The sequence below is a fragment of the Callospermophilus lateralis genome, chromosome 5 (genome assembly GCF_048772815.1).
Source record: "Callospermophilus lateralis isolate mCalLat2 chromosome 5, mCalLat2.hap1, whole genome shotgun sequence".
Taxonomy (NCBI): Eukaryota; Metazoa; Chordata; class Mammalia; order Rodentia; family Sciuridae; genus Callospermophilus; species Callospermophilus lateralis.
The window spans coordinates 97,256,170-97,278,742 of record NC_135309.1 but is presented as its reverse complement, the minus strand read 5'-3'; the positions used below and the strand labels follow the sequence as shown (position 1 = coordinate 97,278,742).

General features: G+C 31.7%; 1 protein-coding gene across 2 annotated transcripts in view; it reads left to right on the top strand.

Moving 5' to 3' along the window:
• The window catches only part of Rasa1 (RAS p21 protein activator 1), a 107,218-nt gene that overhangs the window by 37,509 nt on the left and 47,136 nt on the right, over positions 1–22,573 (top strand). For both annotated transcript variants that reach the window (XM_076857052.2, XM_076857051.2), the window contains exons 2-6: positions 9,708–9,860; positions 11,047–11,182; positions 11,797–11,867; positions 16,815–16,932; positions 19,955–19,986. In XM_076857052.2, the coding sequence (XP_076713167.1) occupies positions 9,708–9,860; positions 11,047–11,182; positions 11,797–11,867; positions 16,815–16,932; positions 19,955–19,986 (510 nt within the window). The remainder of the gene's footprint in view (positions 1–9,707; positions 9,861–11,046; positions 11,183–11,796; positions 11,868–16,814; positions 16,933–19,954; positions 19,987–22,573) is intronic.

Below are 22,573 nucleotides of genomic sequence, written 5' to 3'. Positions count from 1 at the left end.
CCGTTGCTAGCTTCAACATACGAGAAAGAACTTTCTACCCTTGACTTTCTGAGTCAGTTATTATGATGTTCCCATCCATTTACTGGCAAATGACATAACTTTATTCTTCTTTATGGCTGAATAAAACTCTGTTATGTATATATACGAAATTTTCATTATCTATTTGTTGATGAGCATCTAGGCTGGTTCTATAACTTGGCTCTTGTGAATTGTACTGCTATAAACATTGGTATGCATGTATCATTATAATAGGCTGATTTTAGTTTCTTTGGATAAATACCAATTAGTTGTGGTTCCATTTCTAGTCTTTTTAGGAATCTCCATACTGCTTTCCAAAGTGGTTGTATTAGTTTGCAGGGCCACTAATGATTTGTATTCTTTTAACTTTTTTGAATCAGTGCATTATTATTATACATAACAATTGAATTCATTTTGACACAATTGTACACTCATGAAATTTTATTTGCTACATTTTAGTCCCCAGTTCCCCCTCACCTACACCTTTCCCTTCCCCTATTTTCCTTTTACTCTACTAATCTTCCTTTCAGTTGTTTATTTTTGATTGATGCTTTATACATGTACATAAAGATGGAGTTTACTGTGATATGTGCCGCAGTCCGGCTGCAGCAAAATAACCCGGGGGGGGGGGTGATGAACAACTTGTGTAGATTGATACAGCAGGAGTGGAAGCCGTTTATTGTAGGACAGGAGCGGTATTTATACATTCCACACAGCTTATCTAATTAGCATAAACTAGATACAGCAGTCAACCAATAAGGAATCTCCACACTTAATGGCTCGCTGGCGTTACTTCACAAGCCACTCCCTCTGGCATTTTGCCAGGTGCCATCCTGACTTGTTTACAGACTCTAACAATATGTTTATATGTCCATAGTATGACTTTTGTTAAATTTATTATTCATCTTCTCGCCTTTCCCATCCCTCCTTCTTCCCTCTTGATCTACTTTTTCTACTCCACTGATGTTCCCATTATATTCATGATATCTGATTCCTTCTCCAACCACTGTCTTTTCCTTATTTTGCTCTAGCTTCTGCATATAAGAGAAAACATTAGACCCTTGATTTTCTGAGTCTGGCATATTTCACATAGTATGATGTACCCATGTACCAGTAAATACCATTATTTTAGTCTTATTTACGGCTGAGTAAAGCCATTTTCTTTACCCATTCATCTACTGAGGAGCATCTGAGTTGGTTTCATAATTTGGCTATTGTGAATTGTACTGCTGTAAACTTTGATGTAGCTGTATCACTGTTGTATGCTGATTGTAGTTCTTTTGGATAAATTCCAAGGAGTGGGATAGCTGGGTCATATGGTAGTTCCATTCCTAGATTTCTGAGTAATCTCCATACTCCTTTCAAGGTTGTACTAATTCATAGTCCTACTATCAGTGTTATTATTTGTATTCTTGATGGTTGTCCACATCCTTGCCAGCATTTGTTATTACTTGTATTCTTGATGGTCGCCATTTTAACTGCAGTGAGATGAAATCTCATTGTGATTTTGATTGCATTTCTCTGATTGCTGAGGATGTTGAATATTTTTTCATATATTTGCTGGCCATTTGTATTTCTTTTTTGAGAAATGTCTGTTTAGATCATTTGTTCATTTATTGATTGGGTTATTTGGGGGGTGTTAAGTTTTATGAGTTCTTTACATATGCTGGATATTAATTTTTTATTGGAAGAATACCTGGAAAAAATGCAATGACATTTTTCAGAGAACTGGAGGAAATAATTCTAAAATTGTAGGGAAGGAAAAAATCCGGAATAGCCAAAGCAATACTGAGCAATGACAGTAATGCTGGAAGCATCATAATTTCTGATCTCAAATTATACTGCACAGCTATAGGAACAAAATAGTATGGTACTGGCACAAAAGCAGACTTAAAGACCATGTAATAGAATAAAAGACACAGAGGCAAATCCACATAAATACAGCCAAAAATTTGTCTGATCTTGACAAATTTTTCAAAAATATACATTGAAAGAAAGATAGTTTTTTAACAAATGGTGCTGGGAAAACTGAATTATCTATATATAGAAGAATGAAACTAGATTCCCTGTCTCTCATCCTGCAAAAAAATCAACTGGAAGTGGACCAAAGACCTAGGAATTAGACCAGTAACACTGCAACTGGTAGAAGAAAACATTGGGTCAACACTCCCAACATGTTGACACAGGCAGCAAGTTTCTTAACAAGACTCCTAAAGTTCAAGAAATACAACCAGGATGAATATGTGGAATGGCTTCAAATTAAAAAGTTTATGCACAACAAAGGAAATGACTAAAAGCATGAAGAGAGAGCCTACAGAATGGGAGAAAATCTTTGTTGGCTACTATTTTTCTTTATCTTTAGCTCAGCCTATAAGATTATAGGAACTGTTTGTTAAAAAGGAAATAAGGAACGTTACATTTATAGTCAGCAAATATATACTTTGTACAAATCTGAAATAACCAGTTTAATTTCAGAAAAGACATGTATAAGTGTGTATAAGATTGAGAGTTGCAGAAGACCTTTATGAGTAGGCATACAACCACTTGATTCATGTGAGAGGAAATTTCCTGGCAATTGGGATTTCTGCATATATGTTTTTCTCTAAGAACTCTGGTGTCAACAGGGGTTGTCTCGGGTGGAAGGGGGCATGTCTATAATTCCAGCTACTTGGGAGGCCAAGGCAGGAAGATGGTAAGTTCCAGGCTAGCCTGGGGAAGTTTAGGGAGACCTTATCTCAAACTACAATTTTTAAAAAGGCTGGGGGTATAGCTCAGTGGTAGAGTACTCATGGATGACACAATGGGTTCAATATGTAATAACAACAAAAACTTTGTGCCTACCAATAATATAACTAAAAGGAAGAGCATATTAGAAAGTAAAAACAATCTGTTGGGAAATTCAATTTATTTTCCTTTTTATTAAAAAGCAAGTCTGTAGATATTAGCATTATTTTAGTTGTTTTCTACTGTGGTAGACAGTTTCCATTTAGGATTGTCAAGTTAGTTTTAAATTATTGTACAATTTGAATGAAGTGTCTGTTTATATTCACATTGGTTGCTTTTTCATTGTGTAGATTTCTCTATTATTTCCCATCAGGGAAGACAGATTAAAAAGTACAAAATCCTCTGAGGCTTCTCAGATATACTCCAACAGTACATGGCACACATTAATAAAGACTATTAATGTGATTTGACATTTAAAAGTAGAACAATTCCTACAACTTATCTAAGGTATCTCTTTTATTGTTCTTTTATGTAATGTGTAGTTTTATTTTGGATGTTAGGATATCTTAGATAAATTAACTTGTGATTCTAATAAAATGAAATCAGGGACTCTATATCTACCTGTAAGATTTCTTGACAAAAATTTGCAAAATTAACTGAGGGAATAGGCATTTTACTTCTTGAACTTACTGTTTCTTTTCTCCATCTTTCTTAAAAGAGAGAGACACACACAGAAAAAGAGGGATAATTTATTTTTAAAATAGGAAGGAAGACATTAAGTATTTTTTATTAAAGTGTTATATTAGACAAATTTAAGTCACAGCATCTAAAATACATATCATCCTTGCCATCTCTCCAAAGAATATATACACCTTGGGAAAACAGTAGGGCTGTTTAAGGATTTCCTGTGGAATTGCAAAGACAAATGGAAGAATTTCTAGTTTATGAATACGCTGGCATGTCCTACCCTAATTAGATTAATATGTATAATCTGTGATGTTCAAAAACCAGTTTTTTTAAGGGGGGGATTTTTAATAATTATTTATTTTTTTTTAGTTTTCGGCGGACACAACATCTTTATTTGTATGTGGTGCTGAGGATCGAACCCAGCGCCGCGCACCTGCCTGGCAAGCACGCTACCACTTGAGCCACATCCCCAGTCCCAAAAACCAGTTTTGAAAGTAGTTTTCTCCTAAAATCAATGCTTTAAAAGAAACAAAGATTAGTTTCTTCTTTTCCCAAAATTAAATGGGCAGTAAGCAAGACTGGAAAAAAGGAAGATAATTAGGACTTAAGATAGTTTCCAGTTGGATCATCTTTAGGTAGCAGTCATAAAATCTGAGTTTTCATTGATAAAGTTACATATTCAGTTTTATAGACTTTAGTGCCCTTTATTCCCCCTTGATATTGGTTTAATAATAATTAAGTTAATGTTTAGTGGGATTTTACTATATATATTATCCTTATCTAACCATCTTTATATGTTTTAGCTCATTGAATAATACAGGTTGAGTATTCCCTATCTGAAATGCTTGGGACCAGAATTTTATGTCAGATTTTGAAGTTTTTCAGGTTTTTCATAGACTTTACTGGTTGATCATTCCTAATCCAAAATCCAAAGTCTGAAATGTTCTAAAATCTGAAAATTTTTGAGTGTCACATCAGTGTTAAAAGTTTTGATTTCAAAGTGTTTGGGATTCTAGATTTGTGGATTATCTATGCTCAGCCTGTAATATCAAGCCAACCTTTAATGAGGTAGGCACTGTTATCATATATCCTGTTGTAAATTAGGAAACTGGAACACAGATTAAGTAATTTGCAACAGGTAGGTGGCAGAGCTGTGATGGAAAGTTCCAGAGTCTTTACTCTTAACCATTATACTCCATAGCATATGTGATATTTTTTGTTTTTGTATTTTATGAAAGGAGTTTAGAATGAGTATTTAATTTATACTGAGGTTGAATCAAGATATCTTGTTTTCCTTATTTTTACAAGTGATAGTAATTGCATAAAAATATATAGTCTTTCTCATATCTGTGAAGAAACTTTCTGACAATTTGTATCTAGTAAGTTTTGGTCCTCTATTGATCAGTTTAGTTTCTTTTGGGACAAATTTAAGGGATGTCAGTATAACCATCCTTCTTTGAATTGTATTAGCCTAAACTATTTTCATATTCTTTTTGGATATGCATAATAGCCCTCAAAGATCAGAACTCTGTCAACACTTTTTTTTTAAACATCGGCAGGAAAGTTAAACTAAATAACTTGTGTTTTACATCATTATGTTTTATGATTTAATACTTCTTCCCCCAGTCAGGAAACACTTTTGAAAATTATTCCTATCTCTGAATTACAATTGCCATAAATCTCAGCAGATTTGTAAAGTTTAGGTGATTGGGCTTGCCATTACATTATTTTAGTAATCTCATGTTATACTCAAAATATCCTTATTTTCCAATGTAGTACTTTTGACTGTGTTTGAAGTTTTAAATATTATGGATCCCAATTGAAATCCCCCCACAACTTTATTTGAAAACAATCACCAGCTACCCTTAAAAGAGATATAATAAGCCCTTGACTGTAAACATTTGGTCATAAGTGGGGTTGATTAAATATTTTCTTTTATTTCTTTGTAATGCTGTTGCTATAACTGTTTGCAAAGGCAGAAAGCCTAGCATATTTTTTTTTAACTGAATATTTTAGATATCCATAGGGAACTGTCCATTCTTGGAGAGTATCATATCTTTGTTATTGAGGATGTGTTTTTTTAAGAAGCAATATTCCATATCATTTTATATCTAAAATAAAATTGCATTATAGATATAAGAAAGTTAAAAGTAGCAATTTTTTTGGCTTCTGGAGTTCAGTAGAAAATATGATCATGAGGAACTGCTGCTACCTTAGGGACTCTGAGTCTCTTGAATGTTTATAAAAAGAGATTTATGGATGAAAAAAGATTGAGAAGCATTGTTTTTGAGTAAAAGGCCTAGGTTTTAATTGATATAGAAATTTAGTTGGGGGGTTGGGGTTGTGACTCAGTGGTAGAGCCCTCACTTAGCATATTCGAGACCCTGGGTTCGAACTTTAGCATCACATATAAATAAATAAATAAAGGTATTGTGTCAACTACAACTGAAAAATATTAAATAAAAAAAAGAAATTTAGTTGGGTTCTATAAATCTGTGAAATGTCTGAATTAAATCCTACCTCACTATTATTTGTAAAATATTTGTTTTGGTTGCATATTATATTGATATATGCGATTTAAGTGACTTTTTAAAATCTAATATGTTAACTATTATTTTGATTTTTTAAATGGGATACAGACTTCATGTATCAATGTAGTTAAAGTGCTTTTTCTGCTTTAAAAGTAAGTTACAAGGGATTGGGGCTATAGCTCAATGGCAGAGTGCTTGCCTAGCATGTGCAAGGCAATGGGTTCAATTCTTAGCACCATATACAAATAAAATAAAGGTATTCTGTCCTCCTATAACTACAAAAAAAAATAAAAATAAAAATAAACTTAAAAAAATAAGAAGTAGTTACAAGTATCTGGGCAGAGGCATTTAAAATATTTTTGTTGCTAGGATTCACCATGATAATTCGAAGTAAACAATAAAAATAGTTAAAATTCTCATATTTCATTTTACTTGGTTTTCCCAGATCAGCTGGAGGTTTGTAGTATTAAAATATTTTAGAAGTTTCTGAGGAGCCAGTCAGTTACATATATTCTAGAAGATGATTGATTGTTGGATAACTTAATTGCAGTTTATTGTCATAATCAAGAATTGACATATTTTACTTTGTTTCTTTAGAGTTACATATTTTTGACATAAAAGGGAATCAACAATATTCAGGAAATAAAGTTGTTTAATGTCTGTTTTGAACTGATTACCTATTTTTTAAAAATATTTTTTTAATTGCAAATGGACATAATACCTTATTTTATTTATTTTCATGTGGTGCTGAGGATCAAACCCAGTGCCTCACACTTGCCAGGCAAGCCCCCTACCACTGAGCCAAGGCCCCATTCCTGATTACTCATTTTAATGCTAAAATGTTGACATACATAAAGGTAAACACTGAAAGCCCAACTTGTGTAATACTCCATGAGATTTTGTATCATCTTATAAATTTACAAAGTGGAGATGAAACAAAATCTTTTAATCTTATTATTTTGCCTAAAACACAGAAGAAATTTAACAATCTTAAGTAAACAAAAATAATGGTTTGCTTAAAATTTTTCTTAATTTTTTCTTCCTTTGATGTGTAAATCTGCTTTGTAGAATATCTCCACAGCATTAGGTAATGAAAAAAATCTGTATTTTATATTCTAAGAATGTCTCATACTTTCATAATTAAATAAATTTCTAGCCTGAAATTTCAAACTTCTGTCTTCATATGTCATTAAATTTGAACTCTTGAAAGGGACCTTTAGAGATCTCTAGTTGTTGTCTTCTTACTTGAGCGGGAAAGGGTACTGGGAATTGAACTCAGGGGCAGTCAACCACTGAAGCCTAATCCCCAGCCCTATTTTGTATTTTATTTAGAGACAGGGTCTCACTGAGTTGCTTAGTGCCTTGCTTTTGCTGAGACTGGCTTTGAATTTATGATCCTCCTGCGCCACTGGGATTACAGGCATGTACCACTGCACCCAGCTAACTTAACTTTTCCTTTTAGATTAAAAAAAGTGATAAAAATGAAACAGCTCTTGAAAGTAAAATTTACTTTGTCAATCACATTAAAGATAATGAGATATGAGATTGTTTTTTCCTTTCTTACAGTTTATAATTACGTTTTTCTTATTAGGTTATAATGACAGTACGATTGTCTTATTACTTTATTTGCAATTTTATGCACAGGCCTCTAAATAAATAGGTTTGTTTTTAGAAGAAAACAAAAAATAATTCTTTTGAGAAATTCTCAATTTTGTGAATTTAAAAAAACCAAACTAGAATTTAAAAAACAAACTAGTTTAGAATAATCTTTCATTGTATCAGGCTTATAAAATAGAGTAGTATAACAGTTTTATTTATCATTCATGTTTTAGTCAGTGTTTTTTCTGCTGTGACTAAAAGATCTCATCAGAAAATTGTAGAGGGGGAAAAGTTTATTTGGGAGCTCATGGTTTCAGAGGTCCAGGTCCGCAGACAGTTCCTCCATTCCTCAGAGTTTGAAGTGAGGCAGAACATCATGGTGGAAAAGTGTGGTGGAGGGAAGCATCTCACATGATGATTAGGAAGCAGAGAGACTTCACTCAGATGTCAAATATATAACCCAGAGGCAGCCCTTAGGGACTCCCCTCCTCCAGCCATGAAGTACATGTTTTCAGTTACTGGTCAAATAATCCCCTCAGGGGATTAATTTACTGATTGGATTAAAGCTTTCATATATAACCCAGTCATTTCTTTCTTTAAAAAAATAAAATTAATAAAAATTAATAAAAAAATAAAATTAGTTCTAGATGGACAGAATGCCTTTATTTGTTTACTTTTATGTGTTGCTGAGGATTGATCCCAGTGCCACACATGTATGAGGCAAGCACTCTGCCACTCAGTTACAGCCCCAGCCCTTGTCATTTCTTCTTTCAACTTTCTTGCATTGTCTCACCCATGAGGTTTTGGGGGACACCTCACTTGCAACCATAACAATTCACTTATATATTTTTGGGTTTTTTTCTGAATACTTTTAAGTGAGACTACCAATACGTAAGGATAAGTTTAGCTAGCACATAAAAAATGTAAGAATATTTTATATTTAGTTTATAGGTTTACTTCTCATGCCCATATAATACTTCTCTAAGTATGTTTCTGTTTATATTGATTCATGAGGCTTTATAAGTATAGATTGAAAGCGTGGATGGTCTAGTTTTAGCTAGTTATTTAAGCAGAATATCTGATAGCTTAAAGGGCCAAAGGAGCTATTTATTCCCCACATTTTATTTTTTATTTTTATAAACTTGGAAAGTTGAGTTCAAGTATGTGGTCATGGAGTAGATCATGTTAGAATCAAGGGGGAATGATCAGCTTCATTTAGAAATAAGAAATTATTAAAGCAGCATCCTGGCTATGGTGGTGTACCTCTGTAATAATTCCAGGGACTCCAGAGGTGGAGAGGAGGATGTCAGGTTCAACAGGCCAGCCTCAGCAATTTAGCAATGCCCTTGAGCAACTGGGTGAGACCATATCTCAAACTAAAGAATAAAAAGGGATGGGGATATAGTTCAGTGGTAAAGCATCCTAGGGTTCAATAGTCAGCTTTAAAAGAAGGAAGAAAAGAAAAGAGGGAAAAAATAAAAGAAAGAAAAAAAAAGAAAAGAAAAGGAGATAAAACAAAGGAACCGCAGCCTTCAGACAGCATAATGCTTTTTTCCTGTCACAGGGCACAGACACTTAACTAAAACATTTTATTTTCTCATAGGTTCCTGTGCTTTGTTAATGTCAAGTATTGGTTCCTTAATGCATAGATTAGTTTGTACATAAATCATTTCAATTTATCCATCTTTTATTTTTCTAATTGATTCCAGTAGTGTTTGTAATTTGAATAGATGAACGTGGAGGTTGGAAGATGGGTAAAAATAGAAGAATTTTTCAATTATTTTTTTTAATTGTTAATGGACCTTTATTTATTTATTTATATGTGGTGCTGAGTGAGAATTGAACCCACTATCTCAAATGTGTTAGGCAAGCTCTACCACTGAGCCACAACCCCAGCCCTAGAAGAGGTTTGTGTATGATTGGACCTGAGTTTATAGAACAAACTTAAAAGTGAGTAAGTGCATATATTTGGAGAAACTGAGAAAAGGTAAACAACTGAGTTAAAATTTTAATAACTGGCTCAGAGTAAAATATGAATGTTTTAAGTTACATGTAGGTAATTTAAAATTTGTGGTATGTTTTTCAGCCAACTTAGTAATTTTATGGTTGCTGTTTTTATTCTCATCTCTTTTATCTTTTTTGCTCTAGGTGGTATCATGGAAAACTTGATAGAACTATAGCAGAAGAACGCCTCAGGCAGGCAGGGAAGTCTGGCAGCTACCTTATAAGAGAGAGTGATCGGAGGCCAGGATCCTTTGTACTTTCATTTCTTAGCCAGACAAATGTTGTCAACCATTTTAGGTAAGTCTTTCTTCCTATTGTGAGGTTGCATAGTATAGTTATTTTGATGCAGTATTCATAAATATGACTGCTTATGAAAATGTGAATGACCCAGTGATATTTAAGTAATAGAGGAGAAAACTTATTCTCATTTAAATGATTTAATCAGTGGTTTAGAATAGGCATTGTTGAAAGGTTTACATTTTTTGCTGAAAAACATGATTATTAATCATTACTGTACTAATCCCCAAATATACTTATCACTTTTACAGTACAAAGAATTAAAAATAAACTTTGAAAAAAATTTAAAGCTGAAATAAAAGAAATGTGTACGTTTAAGACTACAGAGTAACAAAGCACCAGAAACACTGCTTAAAAAAAGATTAGCTTCAATGTTCTGAAATTCTGTAGACATTTGCTTCAGTGAAACACGTGTATGATTTTTCAAGTACAGATACCAAAATATGTGTATAAAAATATATTTACATATATTATTCTATTTAATTTGTGTGGGAGAAATTGAAAAAAATCATCTATTGCCAATAATGTTAACTTATAAAATATTCATGTATCTTTGATGTTTAGATTTTAAAATAAGCTTTAAGAGTATTATCATACTTCCTACATAATATTTACATAAAGTATAATTTTACACAATTTAATAATAATCTAATTTAATATTTGATAGTATGATAATTTCTTAGGTAAAATTATATTTCTATATAAATTTCAAGATATCTTTGAGTGAATTTTGGGTAGAGAAAACTTACTAAAATTGCTAACTCTGTCTTAAATATGGAAAATGAAGGGGAGATAGCAGAGAATGAATTCTTAAATACTTGATTGAATTATGTAATTGAAGTTTTTAAGTCTGATATGTATTTCATATCATATGCTTCTATATGTATATATGTTGTTTTTTTTTTAAAAAAAAATAACCCCTAGTAATTTGCCTGTGGTTAAGATATTAGCAAATGATATTTTTAAAACAGGGATATACTTAAAACAATATGAAATTTATAGTTTTATAATTTCTTTGTTAAATTTGGTCTTACAAATTGACTATAGAGGTTGGAGTTATAGCTCAGTGGTACAGTGCTTGCCTGGAATGTGCTAGGACCTAGGTTTCATCCCCAGAACTATTAAAAAAAAAAAAAAATTGGCTGTAAAGATTATTGTTATACTGTATTTTTTCCTGTCCAAACAGGATTATTGCTATGTGTGGCGATTACTACATTGGTGGAAGACGTTTTTCTTCGCTGTCAGACCTAATAGGTTATTATAGTCACGTTTCTTGTTTGCTTAAAGGAGAAAAACTACTTTATCCAGTTGCACCACCAGAGGCGAGTAGAACTTGACTAAAATGTCTTTGAAACTTAATTATTTCACTTTAATATGGATTTTACCCATTTAGTTTATGATATTTATTATTCAAGAAGTATTTGTTATTAAATTTTAATTTTGGTTATAATGTCAGAACAACACTAATAACTTCTTTTAAAAAAGTATTTTTTCTTTAATTTTGTATTTAATTAATACATTTTTAAAAAATTATATTCATAGCTTCACAAATATTTTTTGAATATATTTGGAGTAATTATGATTTCATAGTGCTAATTGTTAAATGGCTGCAAAAGTTGGCTTCTACATCATGGCAGAAAGGAAATTTATATGTTGCATGTAGATTACTTAAAATTAAAAAAAAATCATTTTTATTACCTGATAAAACACATATTGGTTAGACTTTTGAAGGAATTTCTATAAAAACAAAAAAATAAGAGCATCAAACATTTTTAAGCTTTGAGAATTTAGTCAGTAAAAATTAAGTTGAATGATACTATGGAGTATATAATGTGGACTTTATTGGCTATAACTTTGTTTGGACATACCTCTTTGACTTTGAAGGATAGATGATTTGTCATTTTTAAATCTTGATTTTTTTTTTAATAATTTCTAGCCAGTAGAAGATAGAAGGCGTGTGCGAGCCATTCTGCCTTATACAAAAGTACCAGACACTGATGAAATAAGGTATTTTATAATGTTTCTCATGTAGCAGGCACCAGAAATAGGCATTTCAATGAGCTAGGAATTGAAGATTTGTTGCTCTTAGACTAGAAAAGGTTTGGAATTTGAGGGAATAGCATATAAAAAGGTAAAACTGCCTTTATTTGGGGGTTAGTTGTTTCATACTACTGGTTTGGCTTATCAGACTGAGAATTTGAATCTGGCTAGCCACAGTGAAAATGACAGGAGAAAGAACAGCTTTTATTACACCCTATCTCTGACAGAGTAAGGAGAGTTCTCTTATAATACATACTCTGTTTTAATTTTTATTACCTCATGACATTTATGCCTCAGCTACAAATGAAATTATAATGATAATTAAGCTTCTATATTATGTAATGAGTGAATAATTTTAAATGTTAAGAATGTTATAGAACTATAGAGCATGATAGTTTTCTATTTTTATTATTTCTATATAATTTAGTTCATTCTATAATTTAATAACCAAATTATCATTGTCATTTCATAAGCTGTTTAACTCTTCAGTAGAAACTTTGTTTTTTACCTATAAGTTGTTAAGACTATTTCTGAATTATTATTGATTCTGAGTAGTTTCTCTTTGAAATCAATAACAGCTAGAATGGACTGCTTAGGTTACAGATTTCACAATTCAATCATTTCACTTCTAAACATTTCTGTATTAACACAGATTTTGAGGGACACCTCATATCCAATTCATAATACTCCACTCCTACCCCTCTAAAAGTTCACATCTACCTCACAATGAAAAATGCATTTAATTCTTCTTCAAGAGTCCCAAGGTCTGAACAGTCCCAAGTTTGCCCACAAAGTCCAAGTCCAAAGTCTCCTTTGAGACTCACAGCAAACTTTTGGTTGTGAGTCCTGTAAGAATCCAAGCAACTTACATATATCCAATATATAATGATATAGAGTAAACATTCCTAGTCCAAAAGGAAGGAGTAGGGGCATAGAAAGAAGGGATTGGACCAAAATACAACTGGGCAAACATGTCCTATAACTCTAGGACATGTGGTGGCAAGATGTCCTCTGAAATAGGCTTGGATAGCCCTACTGCTTTGACCTCTCTGGATGCAATGCAATGCCCATGGGCTGACTTTTAGCCTGGGCCACTCTATAGCCAGTAATTTTCCTTAGCAGATAGTCCACACTACTGACACCTCACTGCCAGTATGCCCCCAAATGATTCATCTTTCCTGTGGCCTCTTTTCTTTTTCTGCATCCTGGCTGTCATGAGGAAAGTAACTTCCCTCTGCTACATCCTTCCACCATGTTCTCACCTTAGGCCCAGAGAAATGGACTTGTTTGGCTATGGAGGAAACCTTTGAAACCAAGAGCCAAAATGAATTTTTTCCTTCTCAAAGTTGTTTTTATCAGGTATTTTGGTTACAAGGATGCAAAGATGAGTAACACAATATCATTATTTGTAACACATCTAAAGTATGTGTTTTTACTTTAGACTACCCAAATAAGCCAAAATAATTTGATTTTTATATGCAATGTCTTTATTTTTTTGAGCTACATAATTCTCAAATATTATTTTGTATAATAAAAAGTGAAGTTCCAAATTTAAGTAAAGAAAATATGTTACAAATTAAAAAAAAAAGAAATCAATAGCAGCATTTAAAATGTAGTGAAAACTTTGTGGTACTAAAAATTTCTGGAAAGTCAGTATTAAAAAATGAGATTCAAGAATCTCAGTCTCAAAGTAGGAATTCCATTTTTATGTGATTATCTTCAAAATAATGGCTTCTTTTTAAATTACTGTTGACATATGTTTATTTGTGATCTTTGTCTGAAAGGCCAGTTTAAAAAAAAGAGGGAGAGAAAGGAACCAATGCATTTAATAAAGGAGAACTGAGCTGAAATACAAACTAAGGAGTTTTACAAAATTTGTCAGTTTCCAGTGGGATTATGTAGCAGGTTCTCAAGATATATTCTGCGTAACTCAGAGGATCCTTGATACCCATTCAGGTCCATGTATTTAGCTGCAGTTCTCCAGAAAAGATTTATTTGATGAATTGGCTCATACAATTATGGAAGTTCTGTGATCTGCCATATGCAAGCTAGAGAGCCGGGGAAGACAGTGGGATAATTTATTCTATGTCCAAAGGCCTGAGAACCTGGAGTCAGTGGAAATCTCAGTCTAGGGAAGGAGAAGATGACAGGAAATGTCCCAAATTAACCAGTGAGGCAGAAAAAAAAAAAAAAAAAGCGAATTCCTTTTTCTTTCATGGTGTTGTTTTTTTCCCCCTTCCTATTCAGACACTTAAAAGGATTATAATGATGCCCACCCACTTTGAGGAGGGTAGTCCACTAATTCAAATACTAATTTTATTCAGATGCCCTCACAGACAAATTCAGAAATAATTTTTAATCTGGGTTTCCTGTGGCCCAAAGGATTTGATACATAAAATATTTTGTTTTAATTTTTTTGGTACCAGGAATTGAATCCAGGGGTACTCAACTATTGAGCCCTTTTGTTTTTAATTTTGAGGCAGGGTCTGATTAACTTGTTGAGGCTGGCCTTGAATTTGTGATCCTTCTTCCTCAGCTTCCTGAATTGCTAGAATTACAAGGGTGTCCGTCATGCCAGGCTATGATCAATGTCTGATGTTAGAAAATTATGCATAGGTAAAAGATCCAAACAAAGTACAAAGTAGAACAGTGGATGTTACCAGAAGGCATATAGAAAGTTTCTTGACACATAGTTTTAGTTTCCATATTATGCAGCTTATCCTCAAGAAGGTACCAATTCTTGAATTTTGGGTATAGTATCATAGAATATCTATAATTATTAGAAAAGGCTATTGAAACTAACAGTTCATAGCTACATATTTGTAAGAAGTTATATTTTCTTCATATACCTCAAGCAAAAAATCATATAGCAATAGATTACAGAAACAGATTTGAGTATCTATCAGTTTTCAATTAGATCAGACATTAAGAGATTTGCAAAAATGTCAAACACTGATGTTCCCACCAAACCCCCAAAAGTTAAAAATTTTTAATTTTTTAATGTAATGGAATATATTAATTTCATTAAAGGAATTAGTAAGCTGGGCATATGTGGCACATACCTGAAATCCCAGTGACTTGGGAGGCTGAGGCAAGAGAATCACCTGTTCAAGTCCAGTCGGTAGCTTGGTGAGGCTATAAGCAACTTAAGGAGACCCTATCTCAAAACAAAAATAAAAATGACTGGGGATATAGTTCAGTGGTAAAGTGCCCCTGGGTTCAATTCCCCTGTACCCCAAAAAAAAAAAAAAAAAAAAAAAAAAGAATTGATAAATACTTAAAAAGACCTATGTTTTAAATTTTAATATGGTAAATATCAATAGATATTAATAATGATACAGTTATAATAAAAATATAATTCATATACATAAATGTCATCTAGGAGTGTAACAGGGTCCTGGAGATAACAAACAAAAAAAGGAACTACTGCTCTAGGGAAATAGGAATTTAATTAGAGAGGGAATGTATAAATTTTAATTTGATGATATAAATTCTTATGAAGTCATAAGTATAATTTTTAGCTTTATGCATACCTTTGAATTTATTTTTGAAATAGAAACATCTGAAAATGAGATTTAATGAAATACTTTAGCTTATTTTTTGGGGGGGGCAAAGCAAAATAATATAGAATGAATTTTAGGTTTGTACAAGTAAGCTTTTGCTTAAAATTTTTTTTTTATTCCATAAAAAGTTTACATAGCAGCAATAACAACTGAAACTTAAAAAACAAAAAATACTCTTATGACTGCTTTAAACCAAGAAATGAAATTTGCCATATTTTGGTTCTTGTCCATATGCCCTTTTGATTTTCTTTTCCAATTGTTTTTTCTTTTCTTTTTTTTGATACTGAAAAATGAACCCCGGAAAGTTCTAACAATTAGCTACATCCCCAACTCTTTTTACCTAGAGAGGGTCATGCTAAATTGCGTATGCTGGCCTTGAACTTGGTGATCCTCTGCCTCAGCCTCCTAGATAGCTCAGATTACAGTGAAGTGCTACCACACCTAGTTTTTGTTTGTTTGTTTGTTTGTTTGTTTGTTTGTTTGTTGTGATGCTGGGGATTGAAGCCAAGGCCTCAAACATGAGTAATGTATAATTGTACTACATTCCCAGCAATTTTTTTTTTAAGTTTTGTCAAATGTTTAATGTTCATTTAAACCCAGAATTTTTGTTTATTTTTTTCTTTCAATTTTTATGTTTTTAAAAACACTTTTATGGAGAATTATAGTTGTAGACTTCATTGTGATATGTCTCTACTTTGTTTTTTCCCTCACATTTTTTATTGGTGCACTGTAGTTGTACATAGTGATGGGATTTGTTGTTACATATTTGTATACAATTCATCAGAATTTTCTTTAATGTGCTTATTTAGGTGGTTCTGTAAAGGAATAATTTATTTGGCCCTAATGTTTTGTCTAGAAAAGTATTAATTGATCTAATATTTTTCTGAAGTAACTATTTCTCATATATGTATTATGTATTGATTATATTTATATTTATTTCATATTTATATTTATTTTGTGTTTACTTTGTATATCTAATCTACTTCTGAAAGCATAATAACATTGAAACCTAAATATTTAAATTTGATTTTCTTGGAATTACACCCCAAAACATGCAGAATATGTAATCAGTGACTGTTTACAAATAGTGATTTTAATTTGAATTTCATAATAACCCAGTGAGAGTGTAGGTAATATTATTAAACCCATTTTATACATGAGGAAATTAAGATTCAGATTATTAAGAGTCTTCAGGTTATAGATAACAGAAGCAGAACAAAAATCCAGGATATTTGACTCAAATCCTTTACATTTTTCTAATATCATACTGTTTCTGTGTTGTGATATATAAATATTCAAATGTGTATGTTTAAAATTTTTAACTTTAATAAATTTACAATTGGCATTTTAGTTTCTTAAAAGGAGATATGTTCATTGTTCATAATGAATTAGAAGATGGATGGATGTGGGTTACAAATCTAAGAACAGATGAACAAGGCCTTATTGTTGAAGATCTAGTAGAAGAGGTGGTAAGTTTTTTTTTTTTTTTAATTCTGAACTCCACATTCCAAATATTTCATTAAAACTTGGTAATTACCTAAGGATAAAGTTCTTTTTTGAAAGATTTTTTAAATATATATATATATATATGGAGTTTTTCATAAAAATGTATTTACTCTTAGTAAACACTACTTGTTTTAAAAAAACAAGCTAAAATATCATAATATGTAGCTGCTGGTTTTCAGAAAGCTTTCATGATTTTATGAATTAAAAATGTTAACATTTGTGCTTATTTTGATCCATCTTTTGCCCTCCTAGGCTTCCTTATAAATGAAATTGTCTAAACTAATTAATGGAATCCCTAATGGTTACACATATTTAGTTTCAGATTGTTTTATTTTCCAAATATATGTACAATTTAACCTTGGAGAAATTCTCTTATATTACACATTTATTATCTCCTGATTTTATATTTTGAATATTCCCCTTATTTTATTGTCATAATATTTTGTTAGTCATGTTAGCATACAGTAAAAATTATCCTATATGTCCATTTTAAGATAGGATTCAGCTGTATTTGTACTTCAGAGACTGTATTTAATACCACTGAAATACTTTAAACATTATGTTATAGTTTTGAAATTCACTCTTACCTTTCATATTTGTCTAGAGAGATGGGATGGCTTTCTGTGATCTTTTATAACCCTCAGAGCTCCTGTTTTTAAATTATGCCACAGGCCTGTTAATGTACTGAAACCTATGCTTTTGATTATTGCTTCAGGAAGATGTCAGTAAAATATACTTTGCTACTATTTTTCTGCCTATTCTAGCAAATATGTCTTAGTTCACAGAAGTAAAATATACTGAGGAAAGGTGGAAGAAATTGAAATGGTATAATATATTACACACTTGTTATTTAGTGAAAGAGCTGGAACCCCAAGAATAGTATTCTGTATTCTACAGTAGTTATTCATTCTGCATAGGTGAGAAATGTTGAAACTGAAGCATTTTTCTGTCTGTGCTGGTTTTCTTATACAATTTCTTTGAATTTTTACATTACGATTCCTTTTCCCTGTTACCACCTCTTACCTATTCTGATTATTTAAAGGAATTAAAGTATAGTTGAACTTTTCCTGAACTTTTAAAATTCTGGATCAAATTTAGCAAGATAAACTTTAATAACGATAAGTGAAAGTTACCTATTTTTGCAGAAAAATAATAAATAGCCTCTTCTGAGATAAAGGGTCCATAAATACATTCCTTACATAAATATAAGGAATGAAAAAGAAAAACAATTCATTGTGAGTAAATAGTGTGATGTGGCTCTTAAAAATGAATATAGTCATGTTTTGAATTAAGAGTGGAATAATTCCAGGTTAAACTTCTGAACAATTTTTACTCAAATATTTAGAATAATTTTTACAATGGGCTTTACTAGAAGTTAGTGAATTCCTTGTAGATTAGAAAGCTATTTGTACATTGTCTAGACAACAAAGATGTTTCATGCATTTGTTTAGTAGCTAGATTGAAGAAATTTCCCTTTCTAGAATTCTAATTACTGTTCTTCAAGCATATTTATACTATTATGTCTTAATTCTAGAATGTATGTGGAATTTTGTTCTCATTTGCTGATACATCCCTATTGCCTAGATTAGTATCTGGCATTAGTAGCCATTGAGTAAATCTTTGTTGAGTAATGAATGTTCCTATGCTTATATATTTCCCGCTTCCTTGACATTCTGCCATTATAGATTGCCTTGTAAAATGTGATTAATCTTCATCAGCTAAGTTCAGATGTCCCTCCTTCTTTCATAGAGATTTTATGACTTCCTAGATTCTTTGAGACTAAATTGTTTCCTTCTGTGTTTCCATAGCACTGTGTTAGTTCTATATTCTATTAACCTGTATTTAATTAATTTATTGTGTAAACCTCTTCTAAAAGAGGTCAGTGATGATGCTGTTCATTCGTACAGTTTTTTTTAGCATACTGCTTTACATATAGCTAGTATTCATTAAGTGATTTTATTCTATTTAGATATTTAATGAGTGAGAATCAATTGAAAGACACAAATCCATGTATAGTTAGACCATTTTTCTATTTTTTCCTTTATTATTTATTAATTGGCAACTCAGTGCCAGGTACTTTAGGTACTAAGACTATAGTTTAATAGATTTGCAGGGAAAACTGTGTTCTGGCCTTGTGCTGGTGCTTATGGTGGTAGTGGTGGTAATGATGATGAGAACATAGAAATTTAGGACTTGAGGTGCTTATAGCCTTTATTATGGAATGAATAACAGTAGGTGTGTCTTAGAAAATTGACATATAGAATAAAATAAGTTTCAAAAGATGGTAAAAGGAGAATGTCTTTTGAATTCAAAGCAAAAATTGATACTCACTTTTTAGGGTCTCAGAATGTTTCTTCAAGGAGGTAGCATTTGAGATAAACCCTGCATGGATGGTTTAGGTTTTATCTAAGAGGCAGGTGGTGAGTGGAAAGGACATTCTAAGAACAACAATGACAATAACAACAAAAAAGCCTCAGTGGTGAGAAAATGTAGGTTAACAAATGGATAGTTTAGGCGTGATAGTGGTATAGATACCTAGAGAATTGGTAGTATGAGATAGGAGAAGTATACTTGAGTGAAGTTTGTGGTACAGAATGAGATTTGTAGACTGGAAAAAGGCATTAAATGTTTGCTTTTAAAAATTTGTTTTTATTTGGTTTGGGTGTCTTAATGCAGAACAAAGCTACAGTTGAAACTGGTTTCAGATTAGAGTGGTGCTGTGGGATATGGAGTTAATTGTACTGTGTAGTTGAGCTATAGAAGTAGTTTGATAAAGGGGAAAAAGGAATTAGACAAATGGCAACATGATGAGAAGTGTACGCCAGAGAGTTCTAGGGAGAGAATTCTTGATAAGTCTTTTCTCATATACACATAAATATGAAGAGCATTGTCGAGATGTGTTTGAAGATATGATTTTTATGAATTTTTTTAAAAGTAGATTAATAGTTAATTATATAAAATACTGTTTTAATGTCTTCCCTTTAGGGCCGGGAAGAAGATCCACATGAAGGCAAAATGTGAGTTTTTGTTAATTATTAAAAGAAAAAAATATATTGTAAAGCTACTAATTGGAAAATTGCCAAAAAATATTTTACAAGCCAAATTTTTTTTTTTTTTTTTTTGCTCAGAGAACTAATTTATAAACACTTTTCTTAAGGGCCTAGTGTTAAAGTCTTATTTTTAAATAAATGGTGGCCAGTTACCTATGTATTATTCTTATATCATGAAACTAATGACTTTCTGGTAAACATTACATTAATAACATTAGTGAATGTCATAATTGCTCTTAATTTTCTTACTGATTACTCATACTATTTCTTGTTTTTGTGGCAACACCTTTTATTATTTTTTTTGGTTCAAGTTCTTTTTCTTTTTGCCAAAGAACTTTACCCTGGGATCAGAGTTCTACATAATTTTAGTAAGATTAAGAAAGGATTTTCTTTTCATAACTGTTTTAGACTGATATTATGTATATGAGTTTTCTTTATAAGATTTTAACTATTAATCACAATTCTGTTTTGTTTGTATTGTTTTAATATACTGCTAATCTTCTAATACCTTTTTAGAAGATTATTTCCCTTCTTAACCATCCTATTAGCATTTATGGATAGAATTTAAAACTTGCCTCAACTATTTGCTTTTTCTATTCTCTAACCATTGTTTAATACACTAAACTGAATATGTTCTGTTACCTTACTTAGTTTCCTGTTCTTCCTTAAGAAATATATATGAAATATTTTCTGTGTTCATTTTTCCTATTGTTCTTTATAGCTACAAAAGGAACTGCATTACTAAGACTAGTGGAATATGTTAGTTTGAAGTCTCCTCCTTACCTATTATTAGAAGTTATAAATTCTAATACTTGGAGGAGTTAGATAATGTAAGCAAATGAAGTTTGGGAGACACACACACACACATACACACAGACACCCCATTTGTCTCCATACACAATAATCATGATTTTTATTATTTTCCCTCTTTGATACAGATCAAGGTATATAGAAACTGTTCTCCTCTTGTCAAAAAACAACAGTTTAAGAGTGATGATAAATGGCAGCTGACCTTTACTCTTGGTATTAAGATTGTGGGAGATTGAAAACTAGAAAGTTGTTGCCTATTGTAAGGTGACCTGTCTAATTGATGTGTTCAAGAGTATGAGTCTAGAATGAAATCCTCCTGATTTTTAAGAGGAACTATAAACATACATTTTTATCTGTACTTTAAAAATAGTGTAGATTTAGTTTTAAAAATATAGGTCAAATGCTAGAAATATTTGAAGCCACATCCAATTTTCCCATGGTGTCCAAGTGTGATTCTTTATTAAGTGGGTAGTCTTTTTTAAACTAGTCTCTTATTTTTAAAGATTTCATAATTTCTTACTTACTGGGTATTTAGCACATGCTAAATTTGTAGTGTTGATTTATTTTATGTGTATTCACATCCTGTAATTTCTTAGGACAAAGACTGTGGCAGTAAAGTATCTTAAATCCTTTAAATATCATTTGTAACACCGAGTCCCCTTTGACATTAAATAGATGGCATAACTTTGGCTGAGTTTCTTTATAGCTCCCTGATTCCATGATGTAGATACCAAGTTCTGATGATTTTACCTCCTAAAATATTTCTTAAATGTGTGTCTTCTTCTTAATATTAAGTAATTATGTTCAACAGGCCCTTTCTTCTCTATTAGTACCTGATACTGCAGTAACCCTCAAGTTTGTCTCCTGAGTCTTTTAGATTGCTCGGATTCTCTCTTCCAATAGCCAGGATGTTTTACCTAAAAATACATGATCTAATGGTATCACTTTCTCACCTGAAATTAACCAATATTTCACCATATTTACCTTGGCAGAGCCTACAAAGACCATCTGTGATCTATCTACTGTGTCTTTTACTAGTGTTATCATTTGTCATTTCTAGTTTTATACTCTGTAGTTTGTAGGTCTTCAAATGCATAATCCTGTTTTTCTCCTTTATGCCTTTGCTTAATCTGCTTTGTAGGCCAGGATTCTTCTTCATTCATTATGCATTTATTGATATATGTCTTTACTGAATGATTTGGTATTCAGTGACTCTTTCTTCATTGTTAACTCTTACACACAGTTACGAATTGGTACCTTTCTCTTTTGTTCCCAAACTACCCTCAGAACAAACCAATCACTGCACTTGATATATTTTGAACATTGTTTTATTTTTGTCTTTTTTTTTTCTAAGTAGAATGGGGATCTCTTAAGAGCAAGTACTTATCTTTATCATTTGTGTAAACCATGTATGTGCTTGAATTATATAAATTTTATATAGGAATAACTTCAGAAAAAGATACTGTCATTTGGGCTTTAGGATATTTTGTTCATCTCTAAATCCCATGTATTGCTTTTTCATCCTCTTCTCTTTGAATTTTCTTCTTTTACTAGCTATACAAATGTAGGACTGACCTTGGAGGTCATCTAGTTGACATTCCCTTAGAATAGGGAAGTCATGCTGTAACATTTGTAGCAAATGGTCATTTAACTTATACGTGAAAGCAATATGGAACTTCTCTACCTTTTAAGGCAGTTTGGAGTGCTTTAGTTATTGTATTTATGCTATTCATTATTCATAATG